Source organism: Lepidochelys kempii, chromosome 1 (genome assembly GCF_965140265.1).
Source record: "Lepidochelys kempii isolate rLepKem1 chromosome 1, rLepKem1.hap2, whole genome shotgun sequence".
Taxonomy (NCBI): Eukaryota; Metazoa; Chordata; order Testudines; family Cheloniidae; genus Lepidochelys; species Lepidochelys kempii.
The window spans coordinates 36,201,016-36,213,059 of record NC_133256.1 but is presented as its reverse complement, the minus strand read 5'-3'; the positions used below and the strand labels follow the sequence as shown (position 1 = coordinate 36,213,059).

The 12,044-nt window shown below is 43.4% G+C and overlaps 1 protein-coding gene across 5 annotated transcripts in view; it reads right to left on the bottom strand.

The window, feature by feature from the left end:
- Positions 1 to 12,044, bottom strand: part of ATM (ATM serine/threonine kinase) — a 151,962-nt gene that overhangs the window by 118,409 nt on the left and 21,509 nt on the right. For 4 of the 5 annotated variants that reach the window (XM_073338919.1, XM_073338890.1, XM_073338900.1 and 1 more), the window contains exons 6-8: positions 4,657 to 4,822; positions 4,009 to 4,247; positions 530 to 693 (exon numbers count right to left, since the gene is read on the bottom strand). In XM_073338919.1, coding sequence (XP_073195020.1) covers positions 530 to 693; positions 4,009 to 4,247; positions 4,657 to 4,822 — 569 coding nt within the window. Of the gene's footprint in view, positions 1 to 529; positions 694 to 4,008; positions 4,248 to 4,656; positions 4,823 to 12,044 lie in introns of those variants that run through there. The other variant, XM_073338926.1, reaches the window with a different exon arrangement.

The following is a 12,044-nucleotide window of genomic DNA, read 5'->3' as shown; positions in this document are numbered from 1 at the left end:
GTACTAACTAAATATGAACTTCTGCAATAACAAATAATTTTGCTCTATTTAGAATTCCTTGATATTATAAAAAAGTATACCAGAAATATAAGGATGCTTCTCCCTTACAAGCCTGTAACCATGTTAAACTTTCAAATATATAACATTCGAACACTTTCAGCAGCAAACAGAAAATGTCTGCTTCCATCTCTGCACTGTACCTTACACATGGAAATATTTTGGGGAAAGTTAATCCAAATATCACTAAAGCAATTAAACTTCTCTATAAACTGAACAGGAGGGCTCCTTCTGGAGTCTGTGTGCAGCCTCTATTGGACCTGAGTATTAGGATCTCAATTAGACTCTCAAGACTGTCATTTAAATGAGGTAAAAAAAAATATGTCTCTAGACCAGAGACTAAAGATACTGAAGTATAAGTACACAAATATGCAAGACATATTAATGGAACATTCAAGTGTGTGAATAGCATAGTACAGTATACACATCCACTTTACATTCACTTGGAACAATGTGTAAAAATGTCATTTACTTGATGACAAATATCAGCCATTAATTCAATCAAGTTTTCCTTTACAGCAATGTTGCGTGATCCTGAAGAATACTTTCCTCTACTGCCAATGAGACTTAACTCATTCACCAGCAGATCATACACGTTGTATAAGATTCTTTGCCATTTTGCTGAGTCATATGCACCTGTATATGAAAAGATAAAATTTAAGTTATATATGCAGTTTATTTGTCATAATCTGATTAAATAATCTGACTATACAATATAGCATTCTATGTTCACAGATGAGCAGAGAACGTTTAACAGCAATTAGTGTTTAATTTTTCAGGAGGTTTTATAATGCGAACATTTGCTATTTAAAACAAAAAATGTTCGAACATTTGCGAAGAGAGGATAAAGTCTGGATGCAAAATAAGAGGAAGAAAAAACAAAATCAAGAATCCCACTGTCATCTGTTCCAACCTAAACATCCAGAACCAAGCAGCACCCACCCCCAGAGACTCTAGGTCCCCAGTGCAGCTACCCTTCCACTTGGCTGAGGGAGGGGCAAGAATACTTCCCCAACAGCAGCCAGGAAGAGCTGACCCATGTGTTTTCTCAACCCAAGGACACGACAGGTGTCACAGATTACACTGCAGAATTTTAATACCCAACATATTCTGATTTGGCCCTGCTCTATACTCCTTGCCCTTCCAAAGCAGCAGATATAGCAGGACCACCAATCTCCAGCATCCCCTGTGCAAAAGAAGAACCCTGGTGTGAAGATGGCGTACACAGGCAAGATGCAAACATAGACAATGAAGTCCAAGGACCCTATATGCTGGGGACTGGGGACAGATGCTAAGAGAATGTAGGGGAATGTGGTCTAAGAGGGACTTCATATAACTGGAGATTAATAGTTAACAAGGGATTAATAAAAAAATTTAATGCGTTAAAAAAAACACTACAATGGGTTGGATAGTAGTAAATACAGATCAGCAGTTAGGAAACAGAGTTGACAGGGGAAACTAAATGTATCAATCAAAAAATCTATGCCTGGTAGTGCTAAGCACAATAAAAAGGAATTTTTTACATGTATTAGAAACAAACAAAACCCTAGTGATGGTATGGGTCCAATACTAGACAAGGATGGTAAAATTATCAAGTCTGATGTAGAAAAGGCAGAAGTATTCAATAAATATTTCTGTTCTGTATTCCAAAGAAAGCAGGGTGATGTATTCATGTCTTGCAATGATAATGAAATACATCCTATTACATCAGAAACTAGGGAGGATGTTAAAGAACAACTATTAAAGTTAAACATTTTAAAATCTGCAGGACCTGAAAACTTGCACCTAAGAGTATTCAATGAATTAACCGAGGAGATCTCTGAACCATTAATATTGATTTAACAAATCTTGGAACACTGGAAATGTTCGAGGACTGGAAAAAAAAAAAACCCTAATGTTGTGCCAATATTTAAAAAAGGGCGAATGGGATGGCAGGGAAATTATAGACCAGTTAATCTTACATCAGTACAGGACAAAAATCATGGAAATGCTGATATGGCACACAATCAGTAAAATAAAAGATGGCAGCATAATTAATGCCAATCAACATGGTTTTATGAATAAAGGCGCTTGTCAAACAAACTTGGCATTTTTTGATGAGTTTGGTTAATAAAGGTAAATGTTGACATAATGGACTTAGACTTTTGCAAGGTATTTAACTTAGTCCCACATGACATTCTGATAAAGAATTACCCTATACAAAATCTATGTAGACGATATTAACTCATATCACATAAAGTAACTGTAAATGGGGCATCATCATCCCAAGGGAGTGTTTCTAATGAGTTCCTGCAGGTATCTATTCTCAGCCCATTGTTATTCAATATCTTTATGAATGATCTGGAAGAAAACATAAAATCATTGCTGGTGAAGTTTGCAAATGATACAAAAATTGGTGGAGTATTAAATAATGCTGGGGACAGGTCAGTTATATAGACCAACATGGACTGCTTTGTAAGGGGGCTCACTTGAACATCGTATGTTTTAACACTGCCAAATGCTAAGTCATACAACATCTAGGTACAAAGAAAATCGCTCACATTTATAAGATGGGGGACTGTATCCTGGAAAGCAGTGACTCTGACAAGGACTTAGGGGTCATGGTAGATAACCAGTTGAATATGTGTTTCCAAGGAGATGAATGTCACTAAAAGGGCAAACAGGATCCCTGGATGTATAAGGCAGGGAATATGAACTAGATGGAGGTGGTATTTCCTTATATGTTTATAGTGAGATCATTACTAGAATATTGTGTCCAATTTTGTTTTCTACTCTTCAAAAAGGATGTTGAAAGATTACAGAAGGTTCTTAAATGAGAGGAAAGACTAATTAAAGGTCTAGAACAGCATTTCTCAAATGGGGGTCTGCAAGGGTACTCCAGGAGGTCCATGGGCCCTGCTGATCAACTCCTTCCCCCCCCCACAGCGCCTCCTGCATGCCGGGGAACAGCTGTTCAGCAATGTGCAGAAGGTGCTGGGAGGAAAGGGAAGGAGCAGAGATGGGGTGCATTCGGAGGAGAGGGCGGAAAGAGGTGCAGAGCGGGAGAGGGACAAGGTGGGATGTGCGTGGGGTCATGGGGAAAGGGGCTGAGTAGGGGGGCTTGGGGATCTGCGAAAAATTTTAGATCTAAATGGAGGTCCTCGGGTTGCTAAAGTTTGAGAAATGCTGGTTTAGAAAACATGCCTTATAGTGAGTACCTAAAGAAGCTTTATTTCATTTATCAAAGAGAAGGTAATAAAGGTGACTTGATTGCAGTCTGCAAATACCTATCTGGTAAAGACATGGCTCTTAATCAAGATGCAAGGGCTGGAAACTGAAGCTAGACAAATTCAGATTAGAAATACGATATATTTTTAATTAGGGTAATTAACCGTTAAAAAATTTGCCCAAGGCATGGTGGATTGTCCATCACTTGAAGTCTTTAAATCAAGAATAGACATCTTCTAAAAAACATGATATAGCTCAGATAGAAGTTATGGGTTGATGCAGAAATTACTGGGTGAGGTTCTTTGGCCCGTGTTTTCCAGGATGTCAGACTAGATGACCATAACGGTCACTCCTGGTCTTACTATCTATAAAATTAACAAGATGTGAACATGTGTGCCAATCTGCACTTTGCTCACTCCTGTATGTTGTATCCATTCCCCCCAGCCTTTTCCCCCTCCCCCTCTTCTTTTTAAATTTTAAACTCTTTGACCAGATGCTGGGTGTTCCCATTCAGCACCTAGCGTATTTTGAGTGTTATTATAACACAATAATAGTTAAAAACACATATTCCCCAATTCAGTCAGCTTTAATGCACAGTGTAAAACTACTGAGAAGCAACAGTTACTCCTGTGATTATTCTCCAAGCACACCAGTGACATCCAGAACTTCTGTGCTCGGGCAATTTGAACTCTGCCAAAGTTAAAAAAGCAAAAAAAAAAAAAAAAGAAGCTTTTTATTGTGTACCTTTCTCCTGTGTTTTGGCTCCCTTTGGATGATGGACACGAACCTGCAGTTGAAGTAACTGAATTATTAACTCCTTTAGAGACTCTTTTGGTCTATACTGAGTCCATATATAAAGCACTGTAGGAAGAATTTCTTCTCCTAGCTTACAAATCCGCATACGACAGTTCACAGCATACACACTGAAGAAGTCATTAATTGCTGCAAGAATATGATCCAGACCTGCAGAGGCGTTCTCCTGCCTGGAATATAAACCAAGCACTTCATCTACAGCAAAAATAGCCAACTTTATGTTAATAAGAAGTATTAACAAATAAAGAATGACTTGTCTGGATTTTTTTTAAATCTATTCCTTGAATTCTAAATTGAGTACTGAACAAACCTAACTTAATAAGTAAGGGAAGAATACTCGAAAGACCTCACCTCTGCATACTTGCAGACAATGCAAAATATTTACAAAATACATAAATAAATGCATAAAAGATTAACATTTCAAAGAGCTCTGAGTAAACAGAAAGATGTTGAAGGTCAGAATCACAGAAGTCAGGGATCAATGACCTCCACAGACCACCAAGTCCAACCCCAATTACCTAGGACAAATTATCCTCTGAAATACAATTTTGACACACAAAACAAAAAGATGAAAATTACCTTGCATATCGTAGTGCTTTTTCAAAGAAGCAATAAAGATTTGAATTTAGTTCATCAGTTTGGAAGCAGCATCCTCTGATCAGTGTATGAATTATTCTAGCCACCAAGACTCTGTTAATATCTCTGGAAGGTTTGAGATACAATTTGCAGTACAGGGTCAGCAGATCTGTAAACATAATCCAAAGAATCAAAAATCATCTAAAGGTATAACTGTCTCCTTAGCCTGGGTAAAACAGTGATTTAAGAGACCAGAACATACAACTCTAACAAGCTGATTAAATGCAGAAGTTACACAGGGAGGAAAAACAACCACTTAAACAGTAAAATTAAAATATTTTGCCTGAGTTATGAAAATATCCACTTGCTATTAACATCATAGACATTTGGATCATTGTTCACAAAAGTTAATTCCCTGTTTTGCACACAGAAACAGTAAGACAATATTATCTAAACATACCACAGGTAGTTGAATGCCACAAAAACCAAAACAGAACAAAGAAATTGCAAAAACCCCCTAGAGACTACTAACTAACATTTCAGCTAATTCTTACAGAGAATTATTTCACTCCCTTTTAGCATGTCACCAGAGTCAGAATTTTCACTTGTACTATGATATGCCAGAGTGTAATGTTCCAATGAGTACCAACAGAAAAATGGAAAAGGTGTATTAGGTACTATTAAATTTTGGTTTTTTCCATTTTCTAGTATTTTTATTTAACAGGTAATTATTAAACTAATACTTCATAGAGCTTTGAAGATGCAGTGTTACACTATATAAGCATTATTTTTATATCTTGTAGGAGAGGATCTATAAAAAGAGCTTTAAAGATCAGCACTAAAACCTACAGGGACATCTCAGTAGAACCCTGTGCAGACACAAAATTTATATCCGTGGATGCTGATATCCGCGAAGCTGCAGGGCTCTACCGGAGCCAGCGCCCCACGTGGGCAGCTCCTCTGGCATGCCTGTACCATCCCCTGCCCTGCCCTCAGCCCCGCCCACTGGGGCGGGTACCAGGCTCACTGGCAGCTGTCCCTGGTCATGCTAGTGTGTGCTAGTGGCTCACACTCTCCCAGACAGGAGTCCCTTCCATGCAGCGGTCTGTGTGTTCTGGGGCTGGGGGTGGTACAGCCATGCTGCTTTTGCCACTGCGGTTCCTGGTGGAGCCCTGCAGCTCTGCAGATATGAATTTTGTATCTGTGCAAAGCTCTACATCTCAGCACTAACTGGAATTTGGCAACTGAAGAACAGCATCTTCAAGAGCCTGCTAAAGAAATCACAATTATATTATTATACGTATAAAATATATGTTAAAAGGATATTATTAAAGTTGCAAAGTCTAGAACTCAAAGTTAGGAAACGCCAGAATTAAGCTTGCCTGTGCACCTTTAACTCGGCCCTCTTGTGCATATGCATTATAATTAGGGCTCCAAGTCTGTCACAGAGATCGCGGAAGTCACGGATTCCATGACTTTCCATGATTTCTGTAGGGACCAGTGTGGCTGGCTCCGGGGCCAGCTGCTCAGGCGGCCCGCAGGTCAGCCATACCAGCCACTGCTCTGGCAGCAGCAGTTCCAGGGCAGCAGGAACAGCCGTGGTCCACTGCCCCAGGCAGCAGTCCCTGGGAGGGCCGCCCAGAGCAGACACACTCCACCCATCCCCAACCAGCTGGAGCAGTGGTCCCTGGCTGGCTGGAGCAGCTGCGGTCTGCAGCCCCAGGCAGCCAGCTGGAGCAGCCGTGGTCCACGGCCCCGGGCTGCCGGCTGGAGCAGTCATGGCCCTGGGCTTTGGTCCCCGGCTGACCGGCCGGAGCAGCCGCGTTCTGCAGCTCAGGGCAATGGTCCCTGACCGGCCGGAACAGGATTTATACCACAGACCTCTGCCACCCGAGCTAATGGAGTAACTGATAGAGTTAGTAGGGTGTTGCCTTTTCTGTGGATCAGCACAGAGGGTGTGGGGAAAATGAGACACAGATTTTGCCAGTGGATTTCACAGATATCTGACAGCTAAAGAATAATGACAGGTTTCAGAGTAACAGCCGTGTTAGTCTGTATTCGCAAAAAGAAAAGGAGGACTTGTGGCACCTTAGAGACTAAGGCACTGCATTTAGCCGTATGGAGTGGAAATCTATCAACTGCATGAATGCTCTAATAAATTGGTTAGTCTCTAAGGTGCCACAAGTCCTCCTTTTCTTTTTTCTAAAGAATAATGGGACTTGGGAATCTTCAACTCCATTCTCACCTCCGGAGGGGAATATTCTCTAGTGGGCATAGACCAGGGAGTGGCAACCTTTGGCTTGCAGCCCGTCAGGGAAAGCCGCTGATGGGCTGGGACGGTTTGTTTAACTGCTGCGTCCGCAGGCACCGCCCCTGCAGCTCCCATTGGCTGCAGTTCCTGGCTGCCCCTACACTTAGGAGCCGTAGGGGGGCCATGCTACTGCTTCTGGGAGCTACATGGAGTGGCCCCTGACCCTGCTCCCCAGCTGGAGCAGCGGAGCGGGGCAAGCCCCAGACCCCGCTCCCAAGCAGGAGTTTGAGGGCCAGATTAAAACGGCTGGCATGCCAGACCAGCCACCGCTGGTCTAGTGGCTCAAATCCAATGAATTGTTCCACAAATTGCCCCTCTGAACTGACAAATCTGCAAACAAAAATGAGCTGATCAACATGTAATAAATCTGGTGTTGAATCCACAATAACTGAAAAATATTTGGCTTGTTGAAGTTCTGCAGTTATTGTTTTTTTAAACTTTCTGGCCCATCTAATCAATGAATTCTTCACAAGTAGTAGATGGCAAATAAAAGGTACTGTCTTTACCCTTCAGCAATATGATCTGCTAAAAATGGATCAAATGAGCAATCAGCTCCAAAATCCCCAAATAGTTACTATTATGTGGTAAACCTAACAGCTCCTTGTGGCCATGAAATGCAAGTCTGCGCTCACTTAAGAACTTAAGAACCGCTACAACATGCTTAAGAACATTTCTTCAGAACGGACACTCTGTCTGAAACTGCTGAACTAGGTACCCATCAACTGCCTTTGCATGCCATATACATGTGAGGATTCAAATTCGGTGGTCCAAGTTTTTCTCATTTTCAGAAAGACATTCAGGATGTTTCCAGTCACTAAAACCTTCAATAAAGGAATGTGTTTTGGTTGAAAGAAGTTTGCAGACAAAGCAGTAAACATTTCCAGAAGATGGTGAGTAAATAAGCCAGTGCCACATGACAGATTCACCACTGTGCAGCTGAAAAGAGCACAGATCTGCAGACAACAAATGCGTCTTCCCTCCAATCACCCAAGCAGAAGCAGAGAATTTTTTAATATATTTTTTTTTTCGACAGGCAGCTGAATTCATAGCAATCCAAAAATTCCTGAACCTTTCATGAATGTTATCCCACAATGCAGGATCACTGCTAAATTCATCTGCTTGTATTGAATTTGTCTCATTAGCATAACTCAGTCCCAGCTTGCTTGCCTCCCGCAGATCCTGACCTGTATTTTCCTCCTCTTGAAGGCCAAGGCCTCCATTGCCAGCAAGAGTGTCCGCTGAACAAACCTTGTTGGCTTTGTCCGCTGTTTCTCCTTTCACTCTCTCCTTGAATAAAGGAGTTGGAGGCGCAAGTGGTGTTCTCGTCCATCCTCCCCGTGGAAGGAAAAGGCCTAGGTAGGGAGCGTCGAATCGTGGAAGTCAACGAATGGCTACGCAGATGGTGTCGGAGAGAAGGCTTTGGTTTCTTTGACCATGGGATGGTGTTCCATGAAGGAGGAGTGCTGGGTAGAGACGGGCTCCATCTTACGAAGAGAGGGAAGAGCATCTTTGCCAGCAGGCTGGCTAACCTAGTGAGGAGGGCTTTAAACTAGGTTCACCGGGGGAAGGAGACCAAAGCCCTGAGGTAAGTGGGAAAGCGGGATACCGGGAGGAAGCACAGGCAGGAATGTCTGTGAGGGGAGGGCTCCGGCCTCATACTGGCAATGAGGGGCGATCAACAGGTTATCTCAAGTGCTTATATACAAATGCACAAAGCCTTGGAAACAAGCAGGGAGAACTGGAGGTCCTGGTGATGTCAAGGAACTATGACGTGATCGGAATAACAGAGACTTGGTGGGATAACTCATATGACTGGAGTACTGTCATGGATGGTTATAAACTGTTCAGGAAGGACAGGCAGGGCAGAAAAGGTGGGGGAGTAGCACTGTATGTAAGGGAGCAGTATGACTGCTCAGAGCTCCGGTACGAAACTGCAGAAAAACCTGAGTGTCTCTGGATTAAGTTTAGAAGTGTGTGCAACAAGAGTGATGTAGTGGTGGGAGTCTGCTATAGACCACCGGACCAGGGGGATGAGGTGGATGAGGCTTTCTTCCGGCAGCTCACGGAAGCTACTAGATCGCATGCCCTGATTCTCATGGGTGACTTTAATTTTCCTGATATCTGCTGGGAGAGCAATACAGCGGTGCATAGACAATCCAGGAAGTTTTTGGAAAGCGTAGGGGACAATTTCCTGGCGCAAGTGCTAGAGGAGCCAACTAGGGGGGGTGCTTTTCTTGACCTGCTGCTCACAAACCGGGTAGAATTAGTGGGGGAAGCAAAAGTGGATGGGAATCTGGGAGGCAGTGACCATGAGTTGGTTGAGTTCAGGATCCTGATGCAGGGAACAAAGGTAAGCAGCAGGATACGGACCCTGGACTTCAGGAAAGCAGACTTCGACTCCCTCAGGGAACGGATGGCCAGGATCCCCTGGGGGACTAACTTGAAGGGGAAAGGAGTCCAGGAGAGCTGGCTGTATTTCAAGGAATCCCTGTTGAGGTTACAGGGACAAACCATCCCGATGAGTCGAAAGAATAGTAAATATGGCAGGCGACCAACTTGGCTTAATGGTGAAATCCTAGCGGATCTTAAACATAAAAAAGAAGCTTACAAGAAGTGGAAGGTTGGACATATGACCAGGGAAGAGTATAAAAATATTGCTCGGGCATGTAGGAATGTTATCAGGAGGGCCAAATCGCACCTGGAGCTGCAGCTAGCCAGAGATGTCAAGAGTAACAAGAAGGGTTTCTTCAGGTATGTTGGCAACAAGAAGAAAGCCAAGGAATGTGTGGGCCCCTTACTGAATGAGGGAGGCAACCTAGTGACAGAGGATGTGGAAAAAGCTAATGTACTCAATGCTTTTTTTGCCTCTGTTTTCACTAACAAGGTCAGCTCCCAGACTGCTGCGCTGGGCATCACAAAATGCGGAAGAGATGGCCAGCCCTCTGTGGAGATAGAGGCGGTTAGGGACTATTTAGAAAAGCTGGACGTGCACAAGTCCATGGGGCCGGACGAGTTGCATCCGAGAGTGCTGAAGGAATTGGCGGCTGTGATTGCAGAGCCACTGGCCATTATCTTTGAAAACTCGTGGCGAACCGGGGAAGTCCCGGATGACTGGAAAAAGGCTAATGTAGTGCCAATCTTTAAAAAAGGGAAGAAGGAAGATCCTGGGAACTACAGGCCAGTCAGCCTCACCTCAGTCCCTGGAAAAATCATGGAGCAGGTCCTCAAAGAATCAATCCTGAAGCACTTGCATGAGAGGAAAGTGATCAGGAACAGCCAGCATGGATTCACCAAGGGAAGGTCATGCCTGACTAATCTAATCGCCTTTTATGATGAGATTACTGGTTCTGTGGATGAAGGGAAAGCAGTGGATGTATTGTTTCTTGACTTTAGCAAAGCTTTTGACACGGTCTCCCATAGTATTCTTGTCAGCAAGTTAAGGAAGTATGGGCTGGATGAATGCACTATAAGGTGGGTAGAAAGCTGGCTAAATTGTCGGGCTCAACGGGTAGTGATCAATGGCTCCATGTCTAGTTGGCAGCCGGTATCAAGTGGAGTGCCCCAAGGGTCGGTCCTGGGGCCGGTTTTATTCAATATCTTCATAAATGATCTGGAGGATGGTGTGGATTGCACTCTCAGCAAATTTGCGGATGATACTAAACTGGGAGGAGTGGTAGATACGCTGGAGGGGAGGGATAGGATACAGAAGGACCTAGACCAATTGGAAGATTGGGCCAAAAGGAATCTGATGAGGTTCAATAAGGATAAGTGCAGGGTCCTGCACTTAGGACGGAAGAACCCAATGCACAGCTACAGACTAGGGACCGAATGGCTAGGCAGCAGTTCTGCAGAAAAGGACCTAGGGGTGACAGTGGACGAGAAGCTGGATATGAGTCAGCAGTGTGCCCTTGTTGCCAAGAAGGCCAATGGCATTTTGGGATGTATAAGTAGGGGCATAGCGAGCAGATCGAGGGACGTGATCGTTCCCCTCTATTCGACATTGGTGAGGCCTCATCTGGAGTATTGTGTCCAGTTTTGGGCCCCACACTTCAAGAAGGATGTGGATAAATTGGAGAGAGTCCAGCGAAGGGCAACAAAAATGATTAGGGGACTGGAACACATGAGTTATGAGGAGAGGCTGAGGGAGCTGGGATTGTTTAGCCTGCAGAAGAGAAGAATGAGGGGGGATTTGATAGCTGCTTTCAACTACCTGAAAGGGGGTTCCAAAGAGGATGGCTCTAGACTGTTCTCAATGGTAGCAGATGACAGAACGAGGAGTAATGGTCTCAAGTTGCAGTGGGGGTGGTTTAGATTGGATATTAGGAAAAACTTTTTCACTAAGAGGGTGGTGAAACACTGGAATGCGTTACCTAGGGAGGTGGTAGAATCTCCTTCCTTAGAGGTTTTTAAGGTCAGGCTTGACAAAGTCCTGGCTGGGATGATTTAACTGGGAATTGGTCCTGCTTTGAGCAGGGGGTTGGACTAGATGACCTTCTGGGGTCCCTTCCAACCCTGATATTCTATGATTCTATGAAGTACTGATTTATTGTCAGTATTTTTTGTAACAAAGCTACTTCTTTAACCTCCTTTGCTTGTTTCAGCTTTCTCTTAGCACTCCTGCTTAATGCAGATCCATATTGTGGATTTCAAAAGCAAATATAGTGGCGGTAAGTTTTTTTTACTGTCAATTCTATAGACACTGTTGGCACCTAACCAATCACACAGCTAGTCATTTGCATGTTGCAACAGGTATTATTTGAAAATACAAACTTCTGTTAAATGTTCCTGATATAATTAGTGAGATAAATGGATTGGGGGAGAGTGGGCGGGGGGTTTCTTGGACTTTTTAGTTTCTTAGGTTTGTTGCTGTAATGATATCCTCCGTCGCATCTTCAAAGCATGCTCCACTCTCCTGCATCACGTGGGGACTTGGCCACGTTTGAGATGAGTGACAATTTTACCCTGTTCATCTTGGTGGAGTGCCAGGAATTTGTACATGTGTGAGAGCCTGGTGGAGGGGATATCTAAAAGGTTATGAACCTTCATAGTTGGGACATGAATCAACCTCTGTCGCTCCCAT